The sequence below is a fragment of the Corticium candelabrum genome, chromosome 14 (genome assembly GCF_963422355.1).
Source record: "Corticium candelabrum chromosome 14, ooCorCand1.1, whole genome shotgun sequence".
NCBI classification, from domain to species: domain Eukaryota; kingdom Metazoa; phylum Porifera; class Homoscleromorpha; order Homosclerophorida; family Plakinidae; genus Corticium; species Corticium candelabrum.
This window is the reverse complement of record NC_085098.1, coordinates 1,876,461-1,903,122: the sequence shown is the minus strand read 5'-3', so window position 1 is coordinate 1,903,122 and position 26,662 is coordinate 1,876,461. Positions and strand designations below refer to the sequence as shown.

The 26,662-nt window shown below is 44.2% G+C and overlaps 3 protein-coding genes and 1 non-coding gene across 4 annotated transcripts in view; 1 reads left to right on the top strand and 3 right to left on the bottom strand.

Moving 5' to 3' along the window:
- The window catches only part of LOC134190156 (plexin A3-like), a 28,158-nt gene extending 20,227 nt beyond the window's left edge, over nucleotides 1-7,931 (bottom strand). Inside the window, exons 1-9 of the mRNA XM_062658586.1 lie at nucleotides 7,798-7,931; nucleotides 7,637-7,737; nucleotides 7,445-7,580; nucleotides 7,243-7,384; nucleotides 7,075-7,180; nucleotides 6,899-7,010; nucleotides 4,225-4,326; nucleotides 4,045-4,161; nucleotides 3,882-3,990 (exon numbers count right to left, since the gene is read on the bottom strand). Of these exons, the coding sequence (XP_062514570.1) occupies nucleotides 3,882-3,990; nucleotides 4,045-4,161; nucleotides 4,225-4,326; nucleotides 6,899-7,010; nucleotides 7,075-7,180; nucleotides 7,243-7,384; nucleotides 7,445-7,555 (799 nt within the window). The 5' untranslated portion in view covers nucleotides 7,556-7,580; nucleotides 7,637-7,737; nucleotides 7,798-7,931. The remainder of the gene's footprint in view (nucleotides 1-3,881; nucleotides 3,991-4,044; nucleotides 4,162-4,224; nucleotides 4,327-6,898; nucleotides 7,011-7,074; nucleotides 7,181-7,242; nucleotides 7,385-7,444; nucleotides 7,581-7,636; nucleotides 7,738-7,797) is intronic.
- LOC134189937 (plexin-A1-like) lies at nucleotides 7,621-9,601 on the bottom strand. Its single transcript, XM_062658335.1, has 4 exons — nucleotides 9,531-9,601; nucleotides 7,997-9,352; nucleotides 7,798-7,932; nucleotides 7,621-7,737 (listed from the first exon to the last, which is right to left on the bottom strand). Exons 1-4 carry the CDS (start codon nucleotides 9,561-9,563, stop codon nucleotides 7,621-7,623), a joined length of 1,641 nt encoding a protein of 546 aa, XP_062514319.1. The 5' UTR covers nucleotides 9,564-9,601.
- Nucleotides 9,602-17,528: 7,927 nt separating this feature from the next.
- Nucleotides 17,529-17,683, bottom strand: LOC134190439 (5.8S ribosomal RNA). Its single transcript, XR_009971630.1, has one exon. It is a non-coding gene; the product is annotated as a 5.8S ribosomal RNA (ribosomal RNA).
- Nucleotides 17,684-23,762: 6,079 nt separating this feature from the next.
- Nucleotides 23,763-24,725, top strand: LOC134189935 (uncharacterized). The gene has a single exon (XM_062658333.1). It carries the CDS (start codon nucleotides 23,763-23,765, stop codon nucleotides 24,723-24,725), a length of 963 nt encoding a protein of 320 aa, XP_062514317.1.
- The last annotated feature ends 1,937 nt before the right edge of the window (nucleotides 24,726-26,662 follow it).

Genomic DNA, 26,662 nt, shown 5'->3' with positions numbered 1-26,662 from the left:
GTATTCCCCTATATAGCGTGCCTGCACTGGAAATTCGTATCTAATCGTTATCCACTTTCGTTTCATCGATCCTTTTTTCCTGAGAAATAAGCAGCAGTAAGAAACAACGTTTCATCTGCTTACATGTGACGAACATTTTCATGCGTGACAGCATGTATTCGGGACGCTGAACATATGTGAGGAGCTCAACGTGAATGCTATTTAAGTGTCATGTTACATTACGTTACGTTACGTAAATCGCCCTATGTTGATAAAGTACGTTACAATACGTTAAGTGCTCAGTGTAAATCAGGCTTAAGCGTATAAGTTCACTAATTTATTTTCTGAAATTAAAGAATGACTGGTAAACTTGTGGCAATTTCTTTACTCATTCGGATTTGTTCAAATCCAGAAAATATGATAGATTTTTGTACTTATCAATTATCAAATTGCTCTTCGTTTAGGGGTGGTAGGAAGAATGGATTGTTAAAAACGCTCTCTCACCTTAAACAAGGCTGTTACTAGGGACAGCAAGAAGTGCTTTTAACAATTAGTGCAAAGCAACACAATGTTGACCAGGTATTTAGTGTATAAATACTACTGTCTAAGTTTGACATCTGTCTCTTCTTCTTCTTCTTGTTCCGTTTCCTCTTCCTCCTCCTCTTCCTCTTCTTCCACGTTGTTTCACCCATCCTGACAGTCTACTTGATGCTACCTACCTTCAGAATAGACAGCGTCTGTGGCGTCAGTAGATGCCACTTCCAGTTTCTCTGCCACGGTATACTGTCTTTGTTCCATGTGAGAGTATGATGAAAGATCTCAGCATTGTTGCTACGATTATAATTACAATTGTAGTATGTCTCGGCTTACTGACATTTTACCATGTTGTAGGCGGTCTTCACACCTCTATTAACACACTGCACTAATTCTGAGGTGTTGTTGACTTTTTGATCTCAGAAAACCTTGACAGTCGTTTAAACCCCGTCCAAACATGCATTTCGTTAGTTTTCAGATTTGTTAAGATTTAAAAGATACGATATCTTTATATGTATATAGGAGAGCTCGTGTGTGTGTGTGTGTGTGTGTGTGTGTGTGTGTGTGTGTGTGTGTGTGTGTGTGTGTCTTTGTACTCGCATATCTCCATAACAACGAGTCGCAGCACCATCGAATATTGCTCGTGCACACCGAATCAATCAAGTTCGACAGTGCAGGTATCACCGTCTTCCAAAGTTCTCTTGAGATGATGCGATTTCTTGCTGATCAAACCCGAGCGCAAATTTCTCTAAAACAACGCATCGGATCTCCACCAAACTTCAACTGCCCATTTCTGACCTCGGACGGTACGCATGGAGCATGCAATTACGTTGTTTATACAGGCGACGTTGATAAGAGCAGAATATTTTCTACTACATCCGGGTCTTTAAAATACGCCGTTTGTCCCTGTACCCGCGTCGAATACATTCACTACACCTGTTTCCTACAACGGCAGCAACATCTTCGAAATGACAACATCCAACTGGACCAACAATGCATACAGGGAACCCATTATCCGGGTGAGTAAATAACTGCACGTGACTTCCAAGTTTCTGCTGCCTGGATATCTACTCTGAACGCAAGGCTTGCTGCTAATTTCTCGAAAACAGGACACACGAGTTACATTTTCATTTGTTTTTAATGACACATTAACTAATTAGCACCTTCCAGTTCATTCGAATGCACACCCACACCAGTCCCGTGTAGGTCGACTATACGTGTTGTCGTCCTTCGCAATGCTTTCAGAGATCAAAGAGCGTGTTCACACTGGGCCTAATCATGATTAGTGTAACGCCATTCTAACGCCGTACAGAGTAGTATAACAATCACATTAGTAGTGTTACTGGCTGCACGTGACTTTGACACGTGAGGTAGTATACAAGAAGAGCGTGCCGCCGATGTTTCTGATGCGGTGTTGTATGTTTAAACGTACAAACGCAGCAACATGGCGACGTATACGGAAGCGCATGACGATGTATACTACGTATGTGACTGTACATGTGACAACTTCCTGCCGTCCCTGAAGGAGCTGCCAGAGAAAGCAAACTAAACGTTTCCCTCTTCAAAACCTAAAGCAATGAATTCGTCAAGACAATTCAAGCAAACTCTTGCCGGATATGATGGATGAAAACTGTCAAGGCTAATTACACCCATGTGCCCATGTGACTTACTAATCATAGCTAGTGGAGTCAACGCGCTTGCGCTAATGTTGGCCTAACCATAGTTAGTCCAGATGTCGGTGTGAACACACTCAAAGATTTCTCGCCGATTGAAACCACTCTTCTAGCACATGCGTTTCTCTCCAAATTCTGATTGCAATTACACCAAATCTAACCTACACGTTACCAGAACAAGACACTTGTGTAGATTTTCATTTGCCTTCAACAGGATACTAATTAACTAACAATCAATAATCTAATTAGCCCAGGCAAAGAATGGGTTACTCAGCTAGTTCTCTATATACACACTTACAGGAGCACTTCACCAATTGACGCAAGCACATTATCTCTTGATTCCGCCCTCGATCGCTAATCGTTTCTGGTCTTTTTTCAAGTTGGGAAGCTTGGCGCTATGTCAGAGCAAACTTGATAGCTGAGCATTACAATAACGCACAAAACGTCTTCAAATAATGTCCACTAGGTGTAGGTTTTGTTTCACTGCTTCGTGTAAACTTTGATATTTGCTTTGGCGAAAGTAAACTATGGCTCCGCATCACTGACTCACCTTCAATTGACGGCGAAAAGCACACATACAGCGATGATTTGGCTGTAGAATGAAGGCACTTTGTGTCACGTGATTATGTGTGGTGACACATTTCAGCGTGTTTTTCGCATCACGCAAGCCCTTTTATACTCTAGTATGGCCTCCATTCGTAGAAAGAAACACAAAGGAAAGTGTGAAAAACTGAGCGATTGCAAGTCGCTCAAGATGATCCGTGTGGAATCTACAACATACGAACGACTGAGTCGCTTATGAACTGTAATTTGTTCTCTTTCACTGTTAGAGTCGCCTGAAGCGTCTAGACCCATCTCTTGTGTGCTCTAGTAGTTGGCCTCGGAAGGCAAGACCAAAACAATGCGCTGCGCAACACAGCAACTGTTCGGTCCGCAGCCCAAGGCCTTAACGTACGTTAATGTCTATTGTGCGCGTGTCAATCAGTGAAGTGTTCCTTTAATGCCATTTGCCTTGACACATGCAATTTGTGGATGCACATCATGCTTCTGCAAGTGGAAAAATTATTGTATGCAAAACTAATATTTGCAACCCACAGTTTAATTCATAAAATCGCCAAAATTTCTTCCCCACAAAAACTGCAGCACTGTCAATTCACACTACCCAAGCACAATACTACCCTGCTATAGATGCAAAATTTCTGCGACTACCTGTTTGTCACTAAGAACGGTCTATAGAAACAATGCATACTTATGCTATAGTGCCCCACCGCTACTATACCAAGATAAATTAGAATAAGATCAACCTAAATAATTAACACTTGACATCAAGTAAGATTAATCTGCATTATTGTTATAAAAACAACATTGACTTGTGCAAGAAAATTTGTTGATATGTGGTTCTGGGTTCTATCAGCAATAATTAATTGCTTTCCTTAACTAATGAAATCAATTTTATCAGACAGTTATTCCTATCAGTTGGTTGCTACCAAAAGCACGTGAGAATGAAACAAGCTCTCATGACTAGTTTAATCACTAAATATCTACTGCAGATGTCTTTAAAATAGACAAATAAATGCCAGTAACAATTATCATGTCATGTCCACTTACTCGTTGACACACAATCAAATCCAGATTCAACACTAGCTGTTTCTGTTTAATTAAGTAATATATATATGCAGAAAAGAAATTGCTCACGTGAAAATCCATCTTCTTTTTCCAGTTCATAATTGCTTCGACCAGACACCTTCCATATCAGATCAAGTTTAGCTTTTGCAATTTCCTTTGCATTTGAATACTTGAAAATCTAATACTGCAAATTAGCAACTACCATACACTGGCAATAACAAAATGTATAAACCTGAGTAGAGTCAGGAGTGCACTGTAGTTGTGATTCTGATACTCTAGTAGCAGAGACAGTAAAGGTGTTCTCATTGTGAACCTTCACAATGCACTCATATTCATCTCCTGACCTTTGCTAAATACACAATAATTCACTACAACAAGTATCACTACTGTTACCAACATTTGCAAAACTTACAATATTAGGAAAATGCTGACCATTCACGAGAAATTTAAACCCATTCACTCCAGAAGGCCAGAAATTTTCATTGCCTGTAAGCTTAGGACATAGGTCTTTATGCTATATGACATAAAAGAACACAAAGACCTTGCAACAATATCAAATCTAGGTCACAGTGTGCTACATGTCTGCTATTAATGTCTTCATCTGAACATCAGTGTCATAATACAACACTTCCACTAACTGGTAGCCATGTTGTCCTGTCCTTAAGACATGCCTATAGGTAATCAGTTTAGTCTTCTTTCATTCCTTACATGCTTAATTATTAAACTTTCCTTCTCATAGATAAGTATCCGCTTTTCCTTGCAACCTGACATACATTAGCTGCTGTAGTTAGTCTGTCCCTTACATTCTCACTATCTGTGTCAATTCTGTCAGAGTGCCATGTTTACAAAAAAGTAATGTCAGTGTATTTGTTGAACCCAAGCATGGAGCTGGACAATCCATGGATTACAACAATGCTGAATTACAACAGTGATTAATGCTTAGCGTGGACAATCCACAAATGGCTCTGCAATTACACAATCCATGGAATGTGCAATTTGTGCAGATCCACATGGCAGTCACACACACAGCAAGATGAGATATATTGGCGCAACAGTCTGAGAGCAAGCCTAGTCATAGTTGACTGAGAGGCTTTGCTGCTCAAAGTGTGGATCCATGGTTTTAAGTAGATAATCTGCAAATCATGAGGTGAGATATATCAACACGACTGTCCAAGAGTGAGGACAGTCCTAGGGTCAGAGTTATGAGTTAGGGTTAGTGTTAGAATTGTCTGAATGCTCCGTTCAGCCTGTGCAATCCATGAATTGAGCTGGCAATTCATGAATTGTGCAGATTTCATGTTTTGTGCTTAACATGTTAATTACACTTAGGGGTCGTCCATACTTTTCGGCATTTTCACGAGCCTACAAAACGTACACTTTTTCTCTTCCCCTCCCCTTCCCGAAAGTGTACGCAAAAAATGCTGATTTAATATTAATAGATGTCTGAATCTGAGACGACTCTACACTGTGAGAACATGAACCAGCATAAGAAATCTACAAGCAGACTAGAGGATACAGAAACAACACTGTACCCTTAATTCCCCTGTCTAAATTACAACGTAATTTTCTCTTCGTCATCTCTAGTTTCCGAAAAGCTTCTCCCAAAATGGAATCCTTCTTCTCATCACTCTCAACCTTCCAAAACTCCTGTGCCTTCCTGACAGCATCTTGCCTGCCATAACTGGTATTTAGATTTTAGATAAAAAGCGTTCACAAAATGCTGATAGGCATTGACAGGGTCCGTATAGACAGAGCCTGCACAGTTGAACAACTCTGCCAACTTCCCTCGTTCTCCATCAAGACACGAGGCGAAAAGAGAAATCCGGATATTGCTCATTAACCCGGATGCAGCAGACTGCTAACAGTAGCAGTAGTAGGTATTAACGTAATAATGGTTATGGGTTTGACCATGTGAACCTGTGTGTAATACCATTAAACTACCTCGGTGAAAACATCCTACACATGCACTAGAATGGCATTTTCCAAAGTGTACGCCTGGTTTTACCCCTTCCCCCAAATGTACACTCGCGAAAACGCCTATAAACATGGACGACCCCTTACAGTGGCCACTTGCAAAGGCCTGTTACTATCATAATCACTAGCTGGGACGCGTGAAAAATTCGATGGTTGCACTGCTCGTGACGCCGTCAGCTAACTCTACTTTTGTAACAGATGTTTATAGAATGATGTAAGCACAGGGAACGAAAGTCCTGCCCAAGTCAAGTCCTTGAGAGGGGTCCCCGGCAAGTCGAGTCCAAGCGTACACGACAGCCAGTCGAAATTGCACCCATCCTGCACTGTCGGCGTGCCCATCCGTCCGTCTGTTCAGCCACCCGGGGTGCGTACAAACAGACAGAAGTGGTGTTAATGCAATTATATATAGACAAGCTGGAAGGCGTGGAAATTCAACGGTAGCTCTGCTCTCGTGACAGCGTCAGCTGACTCTACTTTCTGTTTATAGCATGACGAAACTTCGGTGACCCAAGTCGAGCCCTTGAGAGAGTTCCCCAGCGAGTCAACTCCGAGAGCACGCAGTAGCCAGTCGAAATCGCACCCGTCCCGCACGGTTAGCCGCCCACTCGGTGTGGTAAGGACAGACGAAAGCAGGTTAGCACAATTATATATAAATGTCAAGAGACATCAAAAACAATATAAAAATGACACCACATAACATAACACAATAAACAACTAAACCAATAAAGTAATGTCAATACAGTTGTATATTATATAAGACTGCCACAAGAGTTTAGAGTACCTTAGTTGACTATCAACTGCATACTAGTAATCTCATGCATATGAACCTACGTTCCAAGATGCAGCCGAGTCAGATTCAATAAACAAAACATCAAAACATATCACTATGTACAAACTACGCTAGTTTCTTTAATGTTGCTTAGAGAACTGAATACACTGAATGATTGATCACAATGCTTGCTGTAAGACTCATAATAATAGGTTTGCTTTCTCTAGTTAATTTGCTGACACCATCTTGTTGTAATATTACGAATATGTTAAGGTTTGAATGATCTCAATTAGTTTGCATTGGATCCCATAACAAGCCAAGTACAAAATTACTACTAACAAACCTCAACTCTGTATGAGGATTGGCGATCTCTGCAACTTATGTAAGAGTCTGTACAAACACTATTGTACAGACACCATCCACAAGGAAGGCTATTAGCAGTGCAATTTGAACACCTAATAATCAATAAAACAATCAAGTTCACTTACTATCACATCTGACAAAAGCAACTCAGCCTACTTTCTGTGGATTCGACAGTCAAAGACAGTTATGTTTGTGATGTCAATCACAAAAACTGCATTTGTAGCTGTTGACTTCAGTGACACAGAAACAGACAAACTGTCTCCTTCACAGCAAAACACACATTTTGCAAAACATGCAACTTTATGAATCATACACTACATTTACTGTTTGCATCTGGTAAGGCAGCTGGAGTGGGAGTGTTGCACGATATCACTTGTGACGCTCTATTTGCTGTTGTGCTACCAATTGTACCAAATACACACTCAAAACTTCCAATGTCTGGAACATTTGAAACCTCTAGAGAAATCTGCAACAACAAATACACACCAATGGTAGCACAACCAGCCTATGGAAAAATGCAACTGACCTGAACTGCTTTTGTTATTGGTGCAATTTTGGGACTTCCCTGTTTCAGACCACCAGAGACAATACACTGTAAACTGTCTGTTTGAATCCATCGACGAACGTCACCAGACATCTGACACTCTGACTGGACAGAACATCTGTCACAAGAGATTGACAATCAACAATGAAACATCATAGTTATAATGAGACAAACTTGTTCTCCAACACACAGAAACCGCAAAATGGATCATTGCTAGCAACACATTGGTCACAAGATTTAAGTGATGAGCATGTTTCTACAGGAACTTTCACAACCTAAAATTTCATATCATTACTACACAAACAATTAAGAACGAGAGAAGCTAACTGATCTACCTCTGATTCTGACACAGCAAACAGATACTTGTTGTCAAGACTGAAAGCAAGTGAATGAATTTCTGTAGATGTTGTCAGCTCTGTAAGAAGTGTATTACTTATTTCAGTTACTGTTGTGAGATCTGGCAGTATCATCTATACCACAAATAATGTATTACTTGAGACTACAATTTTACTGTCAGTCTGATAACTTCATTGCCTTTAAAAGGTGACCATTAGCAGTTCCAAAAAATGCAACAGTAGATTTCCCAACAACAGCGACAGCAACACTTGTGATCTCAAATGTTCTCTTGATAAAAGCTGGTTGAGACAAAATAACACTGCCAACTTCCAACAAGACTGATGTACCGTCTGGTGGTGAGCATGACTGTTCATTCCATATAGCAGTAAGATCTGTGCATGATTCAGTGTTTGTTCCGTCTCTTTCAAATCCTTTCATTATTGAGCTATCTCCTTTTCTACATTTATCTTGTGTTTCTTTAAATTTCTGTTCAATATCTGCCATTTTGTATATGCAGACAGCAAAATCACCATTCAGTATGTCAGTATTCTTATCGTAAGTTTCTGCAAACAAAGCAATAAGAAGATCTTCAGAGCTGCTCAAATTCAAAGCTGTCTGTAAAGCTTTTCCTGGGTTGAATATTGTCTGAGACGTAAGAAAACTAAACGAGTGTGAGCTATTTTGACATTTGATCGTAGCTTCCATATAACCATATAATGTAGAAGAGCTACTCCCTAGACCAGAATCATCTTTACAGATTCGAGACAAAACAGTTCGGTAGGCACGAGTATTGGTCCTATCCTCTTGATACGATGTAAAGTAAACAAACTGTCCACTTGTGAAGCTCTGTCGAGGACGAGATTCTATACCCATGCCAATCCATTGAGTAAAATCGAGAGAGCCTAGTTGCTTCAACAAATCACTCCTCTCTAGACTCACAACATTCATGACTGGTTTGGTGACAAGCTGTAGTGAAGAACGCTCTCTATAGGTTGCAACATAGAGAGCAGAATCACCATGAGCAGTAGCAATTACTGCAGCTGTGCTCAACGTTGCCTCCGTACCAACAAGAACAGGAACGTGTACAGTAGACGATTTACTCAATACTTCCACTGCTGAAATCAAAATAGACGAAACATTCTCCGCAGAATAGAAGTTGCACTCTCCACTTACTACACTACCGCAAACAACGAGTGTGTCAGAAGACACGGAGCTTGTCTCATTGAGAAGAAACAACTGATTGTGAAAATCAGTTAGGGCCTTAGAATCATCGCAGATATTCTCGGGAGGAACATTCCATGCCTTAGGAAAGCATCTCCCATCGCTGTGCTTTGGCCCAGTCACATGTTCTTGTTGCTTCACCAGCGAGTCCGATAGAAGGTAGATCCTGTTCACTGCTGCTACATAGACATCTCCAGTCTGTGGATGCACAACTATTTTCTCGATTCTTTTATTTCCAGAAAAGGTAGGATGCGAAGCGGCAGACGAAAAGCAAAGTAGCGCGACGAGCGGAAGCATCAGTCGACGCAACGCTACTTGCATCATCATCATAACCTAATCACAAGTGACAAAGCAGTGTAGACAATCAACAAGCAAGCCAGTTTCGAAGTCAGAAATCGTCGTTGATGGAATGTGGGAGTAGCAAGTAAACAGCGAACCTCAAGCGATGGCCGCAACACCACTATATCGTTCTGACAAAGTAAATCTATACAGTATAGAAATGAAAGCCGACCTGCGTATTTTTCTTGGTCCTTTCTCTCTTCATTTACTTACAATCGTCCACATTCCGTTTCAGTCTTTGAGGCGGTGCCCAATACAAACGGGATATCGCTGACGTCATCCTTTAACAAAATTTAGCACAAGCGCGCACGTGTTGAAGGTGTGGCCTATTACAATAACAAATCAGTTAGCGATGCATAGGAATGTCGACAATACGTGTTGAATAATTAACGAGAAATGAATAATAGCGAGTAACAGCTGCGTCGTAGTGTGTTTAAATGTGCCCGCTCACGAATTCACGCGCACACCCAAGCAAACTGCTCTAGATCTATTGTGATATGATTTGCTCAACGCAAATACTAAGTTTGAAAAGAATTTAATTAATGTTATCTTTATGTAATACCAGAGCTCCGATTATTTGAATCGGCCCATAAGTACATGAACATATCTAATCATTACTTCTACAAATGTGCAGTTTTTGAAGTAAAACCGCACATACAAACTTGTACTGGTCGTGGAAATATTTTGAATAGTTGATATTAATATCTCTATTTATAATGGTTATTTGCATGTCACTTTGGCTGTCATTACAATGTCTTCAAGTGGCCGGTAAAGATGGCTTTCAATCATAATAATCTAGTTCTAATTCAAATTGTATTTCTACTGATGATATGAGTTGTTCAACACAAACATTAAGTTTGAAAGGAATTGAAGACTAGCTTCATGCGTGTAATACCAGAGCTCCAATTATTGGAAATCGGCACATAAGTATGGACATATCTGATCACTACTTCTACAAATGTGCAGTTTTTAAAGTAAAACTGCACATACAAGCTTTTACTGATTATGGCAATATTTTAAAGTAGTTTGAATAGTTGATATTAATATCTCCATTCTATAGTAGTTATTTGGATGTCAGTTTAGCTAATGTATTACAGTTAATGTCTTCAAGTGGCAGGTAGAGATGGCTTTTAATCATAATAGTTCTGATTCAAATTGTCTTTCAATTGTCATTGATGATATGAGTTGTTAAACTCAGTCTAACTTATAATGGTAACAGTGTATCTAGATACGTACTTCTGATCGATTGTTTCCCTTGATCGATTGTTTCCCTTGTTTAGAATGTCTTTAGATCTAGAGAAAAATTACACAACCTCAAAAAGCAGAAAGATCAATTAGAGGGTCTCTAAACCAGAAGTGAAGGGACTTGAGAAAAGAAGTTCATGAATGGAATAGCCCCACAATCTAAGCACAAGAACTGTTGTTGTAGCGATGAAGACTAGTAGCTAGGTTAGTAGCTGTGCTTAATTTTGCTGAATTTGTTGATTAGATACATATATCACGAGTTGTAATTAATTGAGCGTGAATACATGCAGTTAGACCTGGCCTCTTGGCAATTTTAGTATCGACTAGAGTTAGCGCGCTTGGCGCTCTCTCTGGTCTGGAAGTTCGAGGCTGCACGTTTCTGTTGAAAGAAATGAGAAGTAATTGAGTTCAAAGGTGTGCCCCTGTGCAAAATACCCCGGATTACCTATCGACCAATGCGAATTATTGGAAGAATACCACTTCCCAGACCGTTCTGCCTTACTGGAAATGTGGGACAGACGTGGAGAGAGTGGAAACAACTGTGGGAATCGTATGAAGTACTTTCCAATTTGAAACAACAGCCTGCACAAGTTTGGACGCCTTGAGGATCTGCAATGCACTCCTATTCGAGAAAGAGGAGGACAAGGCAAACATGGACGTTGTTCTACGACTAATGGAGCATCACTGTTTGGGTGAAACGAATATTATCTATGTCGATTGTCCAGCGAACAATCCGACTTGCCACAGACAGACTTGCCACACAATGTAAACCAGACTGAAAGACGAAAGATGACCTGGAACGATTGGAACGACTCCAGAACATACAGAGAGAGGCTGAACCAACCGATTGGTAGTCTAGTTTGACACTTGTTCAGAAACTAAATGGTAAATTGCGAGTGTGTATTGACCCGAAGCCATTGAATAAAGCATTGAAGCAAAGCCGATATTTGATACCAACCCTGGATGATGTTCTACCAGAACTGACTGAGGCAAATATATTCAGGGTTCTCGATGTCAAAAATGGGTCCTGGCATATCGAATTAGACAAGAGCTTGAGCAAGCTCACAACATTTGAAACACCTTATGGAAGGTACAGGTGGAACAGGATACCATTCGGTATTGCCCCCGCACCAGAAATTTTTCAGTGATGGTTGGACTCAGCAGTGCAAGGCATACCTGGAGTATATACAGTAGCGGACGATATTCTGGTGATTGGAAAAGATACAATGGACACTGATGCCGGAAAAGATCACGATGCTACCTTGATCATGCTACTAAATCGATGCAAAGAAAAAGGCCTACTTTTAAATGCAGCCAAGTGTAAGATTGCAACTGACAAAGTCACATACATGGGTCATGTATTGACATCCAGTGGACTGAAACCAGATCCAGACAAGGTGGAAGCAATCAAGAAGATGCCTAGACCAACAGATAAAGCCGGTGTGAGACGAATCATTGGAATGGTAACATACCTATCCAAATTTCTAGAAAACTTATCAGCTCTATGTGAACCATTACGTCAACTGACAAGACAAAGATGTTCAGTGGACATGGACTGCAGAACATGAGGACGCCCTGCGGAAAATCAAGAATGCAGTGACACAAACGCCAGTACTGAAGTATTTCAACGTGAAAGATGAGACAACACTGCAATGTGATTCTTCACAATCTGGATTAGGAGCAGCGCTTATGCAGAATAGCCAGCCAGTATCATATGCAAGCAGAGCCCTTACAGAAATGGAGCAGCAATATGCACAAATTGAGAAAGAGATGCTAGCGATTGTGTATGGATTAGACAAGTTTCACAGCTACACCTACGGACAAAGAATTGCTGTGGAGACCGACCACAAACCAATCGAAACGATTCATAGGAAGCCGTTACATACTGCCCCAAAATGACTTCAACGAATGCTCATGAGAATTCAGCAATAGGATATCAATATTCAATACAAGCAAGGGAAACAAATGCTTTTAGTTGATGCTCTTTCAAGAGCGTACATAACTGATCATCCAACAAGTATCAATTAGATAGAGAAAACATTCGAGCAAATTGACCTGAGCCAGCACATACCAGTGACAACAGAGAAAATATCAGAAATCAAAGTAGCTACTAAGGAAGAGGAAAAATTACAGCAGCTACTGCAGACCATCAAGACAGGATGGCCAGACTGTAAACAACAAGTACCATGGGACATCAGACAATATTTTCATGCTAGAGATGAGATAATATGCCAAGATGGAGTAATTACAAAGGAAATCGACTTCAAATACCAACCTCTATGAGAGCTACAATCATGTCTAGAATCCATAGCTCACATCTTGGAACCAACAGCTGTATTCGTTGAGCAAGAGCGTGTGTATATTGGCCAGGAATCACGTCTCAAATTAAAGATTATGTCAGCAAGTGCAAAATTTGTGCACATACGGATGTTCATGGCAACAAGAAACACTTCAGAGTCATGAAGTACCCAACCGACGATGGGCCAAAGTGGGAACTGATTTTTTCAGTTCAGAAGAAGAGACTATCTGCTAACAACAGATTACTATAGTAACTTTTGGGAAGTACGTGCAATGACAGATACGACAACAAAGTCGACAATCAGAATACTCACACAACATTTTGGCTGATATGATAGTCCTGATATTTTGATGACAGACAATGGGCCACAGTTCACATCACATGAATTTAGATCTTTTACAAGGAACTGGGAGATTCAACATCACACTAGCAGCCCTGGCTATGCGAAATTGAATGGAAAAAATTAAAACTCAGTGAAAACATCTAAACAATTAATGAGGAAAGCTATCAAGCAAAAACAGACCCTACCTGGCGATGCTAGATTTTAGAAATACACCAACTCAAGAAATAAATACGAGCCCAGTACAGAGACTAATGAGCAGACGGACAAGAACCTTGCTGCCTACAACAACTCAACTTCTGAAACCCAAAGTGACTGACGACTACAAACAACTAGAAGCAGCCAAAAGACGACAAGCGTACTACTATGACAAGAAAGCCAACAAACAACAATTGCAGACAAATGATACAGTGAGATACAGCCACTGCGAGGCGCCGATGAATGGAAACAAGGAATAGTAAGCAAAGTTCTCACCAATAGATCGTACGAAGTGACAACTACACAAGGTCAAATGTACAGATGAAACAGAGTACATCTAAAGCCATCCAAGGAAACAATTTTGAGAAGATCAGTGAGTCAGCCAGTGAAGATGGCCAGGAAGCCATCAATTACCAAAGAGCCAAAACAATCCAAGAGTCAAGATCGAACTCAGCAAACAACCTCAGCAATGAAGAAACAGATACCAGCAATGACGACAACTACTAGAAGTGGACGAGTTAATTAGCACTAAGCCAAAGTACTTGAAAGACTATGTGTGCAATTACTAGCTAATTTACAGTCTACTTAGAACGGTAAATTTAGAGTTGCAGCTGAGAGACGTTTCATTGTTTCAAACCTGTTTCTTTAGAGGAAAGGTGATGTAAGGGTGGAGTCTTAGTGCTAATGCCATACGTAAAATAAGATGATACACAAGCAGATAATAGATTTTGCTATACACAATCCGGTATACGTGGACAGCTAGACCTCGGCCTGCATGTTACAACGACAAGGCCACGCTACCTTGTACAATACCCCGTTTCTTGTTTAAGTCGTCTGCAAAGTTAAGGACTTACCTCCGCAATGTTTCCAGTTCGATGCGGCGGGCGGTGGACGGAGTTCGTCTCTCCGACGCCGTGCCACACGTCGTGACGCAATTAACGACCGCACGAGAGGACGGCCTATCGGCGTTCGCCTAAACGTTCGCAGAGAAAGAATCGTCACCTTTAGCGCAGATTCTGACTTAGAGGCGTTCAGTCATAATCCCAAGCTTAGCACCATTGCCTTTTCAGGCAAGTGCAAGTGCCAAATGTTCGAATCGACGGTTCCTCTCGTACTGAGTTGAATTGCTATCACGACGACGCCACATCAGCAGGGTAAAACTAACCTGTCTCACGACGGTCTAAACCCAGCTCACGTTCCCTATTAGTGGGTGAACAATCCAACGCTTGGTGAATTCTTCTTCACAATGATAGGAAGAGCCGACATCGAAAGATCAAAAAGCAACGTTGCTATGAACGCTTGGCTGCCACAAGCCAGTTATCCCTATGATAAGTTTTCTGACACCTCTAGCTTAAAACTCGTAAAGACTAAAAGATCGATAGGCCATGCTTTCACAGTTTGTATTCACACTAAAAATCAAAATCAAGTAAGCATTTACCCTCTTGTTCCACATGAGATTTCCGTTCTCAGTGAGTTCACCTTAGGACACCTGCGTTATCGTTTGACAGATGTGCCGCATCAGCCAAACTCCCCACCTGAAGCTGTCTCCGACGCGGATCGACGCCACCCGGGGGTGACGCCTTAAAGCCGAAAGGCGGGCCGTGAGGCCCAGCTCAGCACCATCGAATAAGTAAAGAAACGATGAAAGTAGTGGTATTTCACCGGCGACGGTGCGAGACGGCCTCCCACTTATTCTACATGCACATCTCATGTCTCATTACTAAGTCAGACTAGAGTCCAACTCAATAGGGTCTTCTTTCCCCGCTAATTCGGCCAAGTCCGTTCCCTTGGCATCGGTTTCGCTAGATAGTAGATAGGGGCAGTGGGAATCTCGTTGATCCATTCATGCGCGTCACTAATTAGTAGACGAGGGAAGCATTTGGCTACCTTAACTTCATTTAAGAGAGTCATAGTTACTCCCGCCGTTTACCCGCGCTTGGTTGAATTTCTTCACTTTGACATTCAAAGCACTGGGCAGAAATCACATTGCGTCGAAACCGTCTCCGGCCATCGCAATGCTCTGTTTTAATTAAACAGTCGGATTTCCCTTGTCCGTTCCAGTTCTAAGTCGGTCGTTAGTCGCCTGCCGAACAGCCCTCGCGGGCACAGCTGACGCGTTCCACGGCCTCCGCCCTCGCCGGTCCGACGTTGACCCGACCCCCTGTGGAGGACGGGACTCGGCAAGTCTGGAAAGGCAGCGTCCACTTCGCACGACAGCCCGACAGACCCTACCCTTAGAGCCAATTCTTTTCTCAAAGCTACAGAACTTTTTTTCTACAGAGAACGACGCGTTCTCGTCTACAGAGAACGTCGCTCCTTCTCGTCGGAGCGCACCGCTAACGCCGATGGTCCGTTGTGGGCGCGACGCTTAAGCGCCATCCATTTTCAGGGCTAGTTTATTCGGCAGATTGTTACACACTCCTTAGCGGATTCCGACTTCCATAGCCACCGTGCTGCTGTCTGGATCAACTGACACCTTTTATGGTCTCTGACGAGCGTCGACTCGGGCACCTTAACCGGCTCGCGGTGAGTCGGCCGCTATAGGCAGTGCGAGGGTGCGTCCTCCAACCGAGAAGACGCGGTGTCGATGCCAGCGTGCGCCTTTCGGCTAGATAGATGGGCTGGGTACGCCGGTGGTCGGCTGCACGCGACCTGTCGCGGTTGTAGGCGCACTGAGGACGTTGGCGGTAAAATGGCCTCTTTCGACCCGTCTTGAAACACAGATCAAGTGTCTAGCATGCATGTGAGTCTCGGAATGCAAAAACCCGTCGGTGCAATGAAAGTGAACGTTCTCGCTCGGGTGAAAGCCGTCTCCGTACGCGGCTTCGGCGCATCATCGACCGACCTCGTCCGTTCTCGGTGAGGTTCGAGTGGGAACACGCACGCTGGAACCCGAAAGATGGTGAACTATGCCCGAATAGGGTGAAGCCCTAGCGATTCTGACATGCAAATCGATCGTCAAATTTGGGTATAAGGGCGAAAGACTAATCGAACCGTCTAGTAGCTGGTTCCCTCCAAGGTTTTCCTCAGGATAGCTGGAGCTCTCTCAGCGCAGTTTTATCAGGTAAAGCAAATAATTAGTGGTCTTGGGGTTGAAACAACCTTAACCTATTCTCAAACGTTCAATGAGTAAGAAGACCGGCTTGCTCGGCTGAAGGCGGTCGGCGAATGTGACGAGCTCCCAGTGGGTTATTTCTTGGTAAGCAGAACTGGCTATGCGAGATAAACCGAACGTCCGGCCCACCTCGCCGTGAGGCGACGACGAGTCGTCCGACCGGCGTTGGCTTGTTCCCGGGAAAGTACGACACGACTCGACGACCAACGACGCAGTTCCTTCGAATCCAACGACGCCCGACCGACCGCCCCGCCGGCTGAATCTACGCGGGAACGCTGCTGGCGGCATTCGCTTTCCCTCCAACGGTTTCACGTATTCTAACTCTCTTTTCTAAGTGCTTTTCATCTTTCCATCACAGTACATTTTCGCCATCGGTCTCGTGCCCTTATTATGATTTAGGTGGAGATTAAATTACCACCCGTTTTGGGCTGCACTTCCAAACAACTCGACTCTTGGAAAGTGCCTCGTGGCGCGAGGACCGCGGTCGAACACAGGATTCTCACCCTCTACAATGCCGTTCCAAGCAACTTGGACCGCCGACCGCCGCGCGGATACACTTCTCGAGACTACAATTCGACGACCCGAGACCGGACTTGGACGGATTGAGCTGTTCCCACTTTACTTGCCGTTACTGAGGAAGTCCCTGTTGGTTTCTCTTCCTCCGCTTATCGACATGCTTAAGTTCAGCGGGTAATTTTGCTTGATCTGAGGTCACTACGAGAGCGAACGCTGTATGCTCGCTGCGACTCGCCTTTACGCGCGGACGATCGCACCGCGTCTCGGTCGGCACAGACCGCGTCGCACGCAAAGCCACGCGGACTCACACAGCCACGCAGCTCATCGCCAGCACGCAAGCATCGCCGAGCCAATCTGACATGGACTAGGCGACGACGACGAATCGCCTGCGCCTAGATGCCTCAAGGCGACTGCATCCGCCCGGGTCGGACGCGCGGTCGCCGCTGACGTAACGGGAAGACACTCAAACAGACATGCCGCCGAGAAAAACTCGACGGCGCCATTTGCGTTCAAAGATTCAATGATTCTCTGAGATCTGAAATTCACACTACGTATCGCAGTTCGCTGCGTTCTTTATCGATGCACGAGCCAAGAGACCTATCGTTGAAAGTTTTCGTTTGACCACGATTATGCGACACAACGATTCGCCGTGCCCCGGATCAAGTCTGCAAGCTTGCAGCCCGTTTACCAGCGTAACGATAAGAAAAAGGCCCGACCGGACGCGGTCGGCGCCGCCGCCTTCGGGCCGGACGAGACGTCCCGTCGTCGCGAGACCGGATCGCCCGTTCGACGCCTCCCTGACTGCCGAGCGATGCCAAAGACGACCCCGAAAGCGCATACTGTTCTCAAGGAAACGAGTCTCAGTACGCTCCACATGATCGAGATCGTTATAATCCTTCCGCAGGCTCACCTACGGAAACCTTGTTACGACTTTCACTTCTTCCAAAAAACATCGCTAAAGCCGCTGCTCGGCGTCTAAAGCGCGGCAAACCGCACGACTGGAGCAGATCCAAAGTTTTCACGAGGCCATCCAGTCGGTAGTAGCGACGGGCGATGTGTACAAAGGGCAGGAACGTAATCAACGCGAGCTGATGACTCGCGCTTACAAGAAATTCTTCGTTCAAGACCAATAATTACAATGGTCTATCCCCAGCACAAAGAAGTTTCACAAGATTAATCACGCCTCTCGGAGCAGGTCGACACTCGCTGACTTCGTCAGTATAGCGCACGTGCAGCCCAGGACATCTAAGGGCTTCCCAGATATGTCATTGCCTCAAACTCTCACCGGTTAGACACCGACAGTCCCTCTAAGATGTCGACCGATGTCTCAGGAGAGACGACGTGACTAGTTAGGAGGGTTTAAGGTCTCGTTCGTTATTGCGATTTGGCAGGCAAATCACTCCATCAACTAAGAACGCTATGCACCCCCCCCCCCCGCAGAATCAAGAAAGATGTCTCGATCTGTCAATCTTCACTGTGTCCGGACCTGGTGAGTTTTTCCGTGTTGAGTCAAATTATGCCGCAGGCTCCACTCCTGGTGGTGCCCTTCCGTCAATTTCTTTAAGTTTCAGTCTTGTGAGCATACTCCCCGGAACCCAAAAACTTTGATTTCTCGATAGGTGCCGAAGGAGTTGTATCATAACGTCCTCCGATCCCTAGTCGGCATAGTTTATGGTTGGAACTACGACGGTATCTAATCGTCTTCGAACCTCCAACTTTCGTTCTTGATTAACGAAAACATCACTGGCAAATGCTTTCGCATGCGTTCGTCTTTCATAAATCGAAGAATTTTACCTCTGGCAATTGAATACGAATGCCCTAACCGTCCCTATTAATCAATACCTCAGTCATAGAAACCAAAAAATAGAAACGAAGACCTATTCCAATATTCCATGCTAATGTCTACAAGCCGACGCGCCCGCTTTAAACACTCTAATTTTTTCAAAGTAAACGTCCCCAGTCCCGCGCACGCTCAATTAAGAGCACGCGCGGCCCTCGAGAGGAAGCCTTTCGCGACCAGTGACGCGCCGCCGAAATCCAACTACGAGCTTTCTAACTGCAACAACTTTGATACACGCTATTAGAGCTGGAATTACCGCGGCTGCTGGCACCAGACTTGCCCTCCAATCGTTTCTCGTTAAGGGATTTAGATTGTTCTCATTTCAATTACAAGACCTACGAAGTCCCTGTATTGTTATCTATTGTCACTACCTCACTGTGTCGAGATTGGGTAATTTGCCCGCCTGCATGCTGCCTTCCTTGAATGTGGTAGCCATTTCTCAGGCTCCCTTTCCGGAATCGAACCCTAGCTAATTCTCCGTTACCCGTTGCAACCATGGTAAGCGGTATCCGTAGCTACGCTCCTCGCGTTCGTGAGTAACACGTCCAACGGATCCCCGGAGTTTTCAGACCATCTACTGAAACGCCGAGTCCTAGCTAGACAATGCGTATTTGTTGAAACCCTAGCTGTCATGGAAGTAAACATGTAAACTTCCTAGTAGTCTAGATTACGTATAGAGGCCTGGGGTATAGTAGTCGTCGTTTTTGCGATCGTGATCAAGACAATTGAAATGTACAGTCTAGGCATGCGCTCAGTTCCGTTGTCTAGCGACAGTGGTATGGAATTTACTGACATAGAAATTGATATCGGCAAACATTGACTATCAACAGTGTTAGATGCAGCACAGTGTAGTAAAGGATTGATCATACTGACGTATGAATAGTTGACTGTAGGTGGCATTCAACTCCTGAAGGCGTTTCTTGGTTGTCACGTACACACAGTTCCTAGCTACAATACAAAAGGATGGGGCGACGAAAGTTCATGAAGCATGTTTGCCGCTGTTTGGTCACTTGCACGAATCGTTCTTAGACTTATCTGTAGTCGGACACGGAAACGATTTTTTAAGGTAGGTCCTATCATGAAACGTGGTCGTGGGGAGAAAAAATTTGAGATTTGTGTGTACACACACACGCACACACACACACACACACACACACACACACTCACACACACACACACACACCAAAAGTTCGATGGAGACTCATATAGGACCACGCGCAATTCTATTGTGCGACCCGGATTAGAAGCCTCGCTACGCTCGGCAATTACCATACCATCGACAGTTGATAGGGCAGAAACTTAAATGATCCGGCGCCGGCGCAAGGCCCTGCGCTTCCAACAGTTACTAGGAATCACCAAAGACCGAGACTGACGCCCCGCATTGATTTTGAATCAAATAAATACATCCCTTACGCAATAGTCGGGACTCGACGCATGTATTAGCTCTAGAATTACCACGGTTATCCACGTGGTGAGAGACCATCAAATAAACAATTACTGATTGAACTAGCTATTCGCAGATTCACCGTCTAAGATCGCTTATAGGGTAATTCCGCACACTTTTTAGTTAGATTACCCGTATCTTCTGCAAGAGATTGCGTCCCACGTTTACCTGCGTGTGATTTCTTTGTTTGCTACTGTAGTATACGTGGAAGGCTGTTTTTGGCACCATGCAACCTGCAAGGGGTTGGACGTTTTCTGGGGCTATTCCGCACAGTTGCCGTTTCTCCATCTGATGGCTGCAAACACGACACCTGGTTGGTGTATGGTTTACTAACCGTTAGAATTACGACTTGAGCATACATAAAGCAAAGTTAAAGTTTTTGTAGGCTTTCTGCGAATGCTAACTATTGTCCGCCCTAGATGTTACTGATTTTGTCTTCTGCTTCTTCTCTCAGGCTCTGCACCATTCATAGATCCATGCCTGCTTCTTTGATGGTCTTTTGCTTAGTCTAGATGGCAATATACAATGAAATGATATGATATCCACTTTGCACCCTACTAGGGCCCCCATAAATGACGAGAAGTTTCCCGTGATCGGCTAATTTTAGCTGGTGATTTATCTTCCGCGATATGCACGAGCATTAATAGTGGGGTGTCTATCTGTGGAAAGTATGAAGTCACCAAACAATTAACTGCTAGCTAAAAAGTTAGACGGTTGTTCTACAACGTGATGCTCACCTTTGCATGAAAAACACTAGCTAGAAAATTCTTGCGGCTTACAAACATAATTATTTTGCCGCTACCTAAAGCGCAGAACGATAAGCTATTCAGCGAGTGTTCACACGTTCCATTTCGCCTCCGTTGAAAGAATGAGGAGTAATTGAATTCAAAGTGTGCGGTATTGCCCGTGTGCGGAAATACCCCGGATTACCCTAGTTAGGCATGCATGGCTTAGTCTTTGAGACAAGCATATGACTACATGTACTGGCAGGATCAACCAGGTAACGGCCCTCGCGGTACGGATGTCGATGCGTGCGCCTCGACGTCGTCCCGAATGCGATCGTCATCTCCGAAGCCGCCCTTCGCGCGCGGCGTCTAGTCTCTCCGAGTGCAACACACCGTCTGCTAGCTGGGCCGTCCTTTCCTCTTGAGCGGACCTCGCAGCAACGCGGTGTTTGCCTTCTGTGCGGTCGCTGCGTCGGTGCTCGTGCAGACCGGATCGCGGCGTCCACGCTCTCGTCGTTCACACGTCGCCTTTCGTGCAACCAATCGTACTCGCCTTGCCTGGTGCGATCTCGGACCATGCGGCCACGCTTTCACTCGCAGGACAGGAGGCAGCTCTTGACCGCAACCGACTGCTGTTGTGTCGACGGTGCCGATTCTCACTCAGCTATCCCTAAACGTTTCCGGAGGATCGAGGCCCGATATTGGAGAGTTTTTCACACTTTTACTGAACAAGCGCTTCACACTTTTATCGAAAAACGCGAAAACGCTTTCTCGCGCTCAACGTTTCCACATTTATCGACGTCATCGAACCGTCCTCCCTTATCCCTGGTCGGCCGAAAATAGTAGAAATGCGATATGCCATTAGAGACATAACGAGCTCCGGAAGTCTTTAGAAGTCGCAGACACTGGTACGTGACCCAAGACGGCCGTTTGATCTCTGCCCGCCGCGTCACACACGTTGCGCTTCCCATTTCGACCCGAAGCGGCACTCTATCCGAACAGCACGATCTTCAAAGCTCTTCAAACCGGTCACTCTTGGAAAGCGTGAGTGGGTGGCAACCGGTCCCGCCTATCCACTTCCTCGGCCTCTCCATTGCCACTCGTCTACGACTATGAGTGAGAGCACGACTGAACTGGACGGACGACTCGGCAACCGGTGACTCTTCTACGGTCGCACGGCAGTTAGGAGAATTAAGAGCGTCGCCAACTAGAAGATTTCTTTGCACCGATCGATTTACGCGGTCGAGTACTCGCAGAGCAGCAAACATCCACTGATACAGTCACACACTCAGACTCGTCTTCCATACGCGTTTAGGTATGGTTACAAGTTACTTTTAGTGCTTCCAACAGCTCTCGACTTCGATCCATGGGAGTGGCTGCATGTTCAATTGCTAGTCGTGCACGTGCATGCATGATCTCGTCTCGATCCAAGGTTCGTTCCATCTGATGATTCTACCGTCAACTCAATATTCATGTACTTGCTATAAGTGTCTGTTCTCCGTAAGGTTTGACCTTCTAAAGAATTCTGCTGTCTCGTAGTTAACTAACAAAGTAAATATAATTAAGTCGCTGTGATTTTGGAATAGCTCTATACATTACTACAAAATGGATGGTTTTGACATGGTTAGAAATCTCAAGGCCTGGCGTTTTCGATTATTGTGTTATAAATACTCTGCTTCCAAAGGATGTAATCTGGTAGCTATAGGTATCATAGCTAAGTGAGCTGTGTGAAGTCAACTGGTCTGCAGGCTGCACCTATACTGCTTCCAGGTGTGCTGTAGCACTACCACTACACGTATACACGTCGCATTAGGAGGTATCGCCCGTACACATATACAGTACCGGCAGATGATAGCGAAACGGGTGTAAAGCGTAAGACCATGCAGATGTCGTACTAAGTTACCCGTCGTCAGCTGTCGCTGCCACTTTGTCGGCTAACCACAGAGGACGTACGCTATTCATATTTTGTAGCATACCAGAATCACACGATTCCTTTACCCGCGTCTTCTGCCTGTAGATAATGACATAGTTAGCTATAGACTAGTTTATATGTCAGGAGGTCGCATACCAAAACTATCAAAACATTCTACATCTCGATGGTTTCTTGAGATCATGGCGTGCAAGATGGGATGCACGTTTGCGTAGTGTTGAATATCAGGTCATGCACCCTACGTGAGCGTGCAGTAATGGAAAGATGTGCAATAACTGCGGAATGTGTGCAATAACTGTGGAACGTGTAACACTGATTGCTGAGTGCAAGTATAGACTAGGGTATGCGAACCCATGCAGGAATTTCCATGCACATGCATACACGACATACGGGAACCTATTGAAAGAACAACGTTGGCGAAAGTATCCTAGTCTAAGTGCATCCCATTGCAATACTTCAGCGAACTCCAACTAGTGCGTAGAGTTGAGATATCTCAGTAATAGGGTTGGAATGGCAAGCATACCATACAGGAATTAATTAATTATGGCGAGGAATCCAAACTATTTCGGTTTCCCGACGCCAATCATACGTGAACTCAGACAACTATGTTTAAATATAGCAAGTCCTTGCATTTTTTGAATTCCGAATTCCATAGACGTGCACGAACTCAGACAACTATGCTTGAATGTCACTACAAAATGCTCCCACTCACACCTACTCCTATATTGCAGAGTGTGTCCACTTGAGCCAGTATGTCTCTATCAAAAGCTGCGTCTTGCAACCGGACTGTAGTCTTCATCGGCAGAACTGGATCGGGAAAATCGACATGCGCAAACACTTTAGCAGGCAATTTTGGCTTATTCAAAGAAAGCGACGGGTCTGTGAGCGAGACGAAGATCGTGGAAGCCAAAACAATCCGTGTCGATCGATACGGGAAAAAATGTAACTTGAAGATTGTTGACACGATTGGCATCGGTGACACTAAACTGTCGCCTGACGAAGTCTTGCAGCGACTCGCGGCCGCTTGCAACGAGTGCAAAGAAGGAATCAATGCCGTACTTTTTGTCACAGGCGGACGCTTCACCGAAGAAGAAGCAGATGCTTGGGACGTTATGTGGCAAGTTCTGTTCGGGGAAGAAGTTCTAGAGCACACCGCTATCGTGCGAACAAACTTCCTCAAGTTTCAAGATCAGAAGGCAGTCGGAATCGACAAGAAGAAGTTGAAAGAGGAGGGAGGCTCGGCTGCAAGCAGAATCTTGCCTTACGTCAGGTACTTTCTATATGTTGACAATCCGCCTGAACAGTACGGAGGAAAAGAAGTTCGCGAGTGTTCAAAGGAGATCTTACTTAAGCATTTGATCGTGAACTGTGAGAAGGTTTTTCAACCGCCAGTGATGCGTGAGGTCAAACAAAAAATTTCTGAGCACGCAAGGGCACATCAGGAAGCAATAGACAAACAAGTACAGCTGAAAGCTGAGTTAAAGGAAGCTCGCGATCAAGTGGAACGACTCCGCATTCAAGCAGAAGTAGACAAAGCTAGCAAGGAGAAGGACGAGGCAGGCAAAGCAATGGCGCGAGAGATGGAAGCTATCATCGACCGAAAGGCGCGAGAGAGAGGTGTGGCATCACGAATTCTAGGATCTGTAGGTGGGGCGATTGACAAAACAGCTGGATTCATGGTCAATACCGCCAAAAAGGCTTGCTCTGTAATGTGACTGGCTTGACTTGATTTTCGGAATTCTGTAGCGAAACTCTGACAGTTGTAGCAACAATCGTTTAGCTATCGACTATTACTGGCTGAATTTTAATAGATGTTTCTGATTGCATGTGATTGTGGTGTCTATTAACTTCACTAACTTACACTGTTACAATGCTCCTCTCCATGCCCGTCTTTGAAATTGTCTAGTCGGATTTGAGATAGGCTAGGTGGACTGCTAGACAATTTCTCAGACTATCTAACGGAACGTTTCAAGCAAGTCTACAACTTATAACAGCTACAATTAAGCTTTCCAGATAAGATCATACACTGATCAATACTCTAGACATCATGTTGTCTAATTTCAGCTAAGTATAAACCATAAGAAACGGGACTTTGTACAGTAAGTCACGAGACTTGGCGAGTCTAGCGTCATACTCAAAGCGTATAGGGGTGAACTGACTTCCAATCTGCGGTTATATTTGTGGAGACTGGTTCATCTTGTCTTTCTTAAATATCATATCATCATGTGTTCCTATACGTGTTCTTTGTGTACGGCCATTTCAAGTAGGATGTACACTACTACGCGACAACTGCAGCTGTCTGTACGTTTCAAACTCTTTTTCCTCTGTTCTGCACGTTGGTGAAGCTGACGACTTGTGCAACAGACGAGATAGGAGTAAGAAAATCTGTAAACGTACGTTAATTACTTGAATTAAAGAGGAAATCTTTCAGTGCTTCGGTATTTGAAGAGGTGCTGATTTCAACGGCCAATAAAAGTCTAGAGCACGTTATTAGTCTAGAGACAGCAAACTGCCAAAGTAGACCATATACCCATTCTGGAAGGTTATGTATCCTGTCAGAGGAAGAGAAAACTTGACCGCTTTCAGCCTTTGCATACAACTTGGTAAATCTGACGTGTGGGCTGGCAGGGCGCTGTGCTGCATGAAAAAGGTCATCGAAGGTTACCTCCATGCCCAGTCCATTTCTAAAAGAAATTCCGAGAGAAAAGTAATAGCATGGTACCTAGAAACTGTCTAGTCTGAGCCGTTCAAAAAACAACACTCGACAGTGCAATAAAGTATGGTAAAAGAAGGACACCACAATAAGTGGTGGACTGCTTCGCGAGAAGCTTACTCTAAACGGGCTGAATTGACTTCCGGTTTGTCTGTTGGTATGTCGCTATGTTTGTTTGTAACTATGTTTGTTTGTAAGCGTGTGTCGGGGAGTTTGTCGAGCCAATCAGCAATCGTTTTGGGACGCGAAACGTAGTTGACGTAATACTAGCTTGTCAGCGTGAATCACTCTCGGGAATTTGTTGAGCCAATCAGCCGTCCTTTGGGAGACCAACAATGAGTGACGTAACAATCCCGAGCATTATGACAGAAAAGCCGAGATGTCGTAAACCTCCATTTTACGGTCAAACTGTCGTCAAACCGAGAAGCGCAGAGTAAGGTTCAGGTAATAGTTGTATGCGCTTGTTACTTTTTACAAAAGAATGGCGAAACAAACAAATTCATTGTTCTTCAAGAAGCCAAGCTAAGGCCCCATGGGACTATGCATCTAGCTAAGCACCGTTGCATGCGCACCAAAAGCATGTCATCTGCGATCTCCAAGAGAGCAATATGTTCTAGGTAGGACTGATGATGAACGATCGACGTCGTCTTGCAAGAAAGATTCGTAGGAAACGTTGACGCTGCTTTCTTCTGGATCCGGTCGCTAGCTGTACATGACGTCGCTTCACAGTATTTTCTATGCAGCTAGGAGACGTACATCGATCTCTAGCTAAAACGAATTAGCGGAACGAAAGATGGCAACGGTTCAATAAAAGTATGATAATGATTGATAGTCCATCTCAATAGTTAATTAATTTATTAACTTCCAGTGATGCGAGAGTTGCGTAGCTGTGTGAATTCGAAGTAGTGTGGGACATTCATATGGTATTTAGTTAATTAT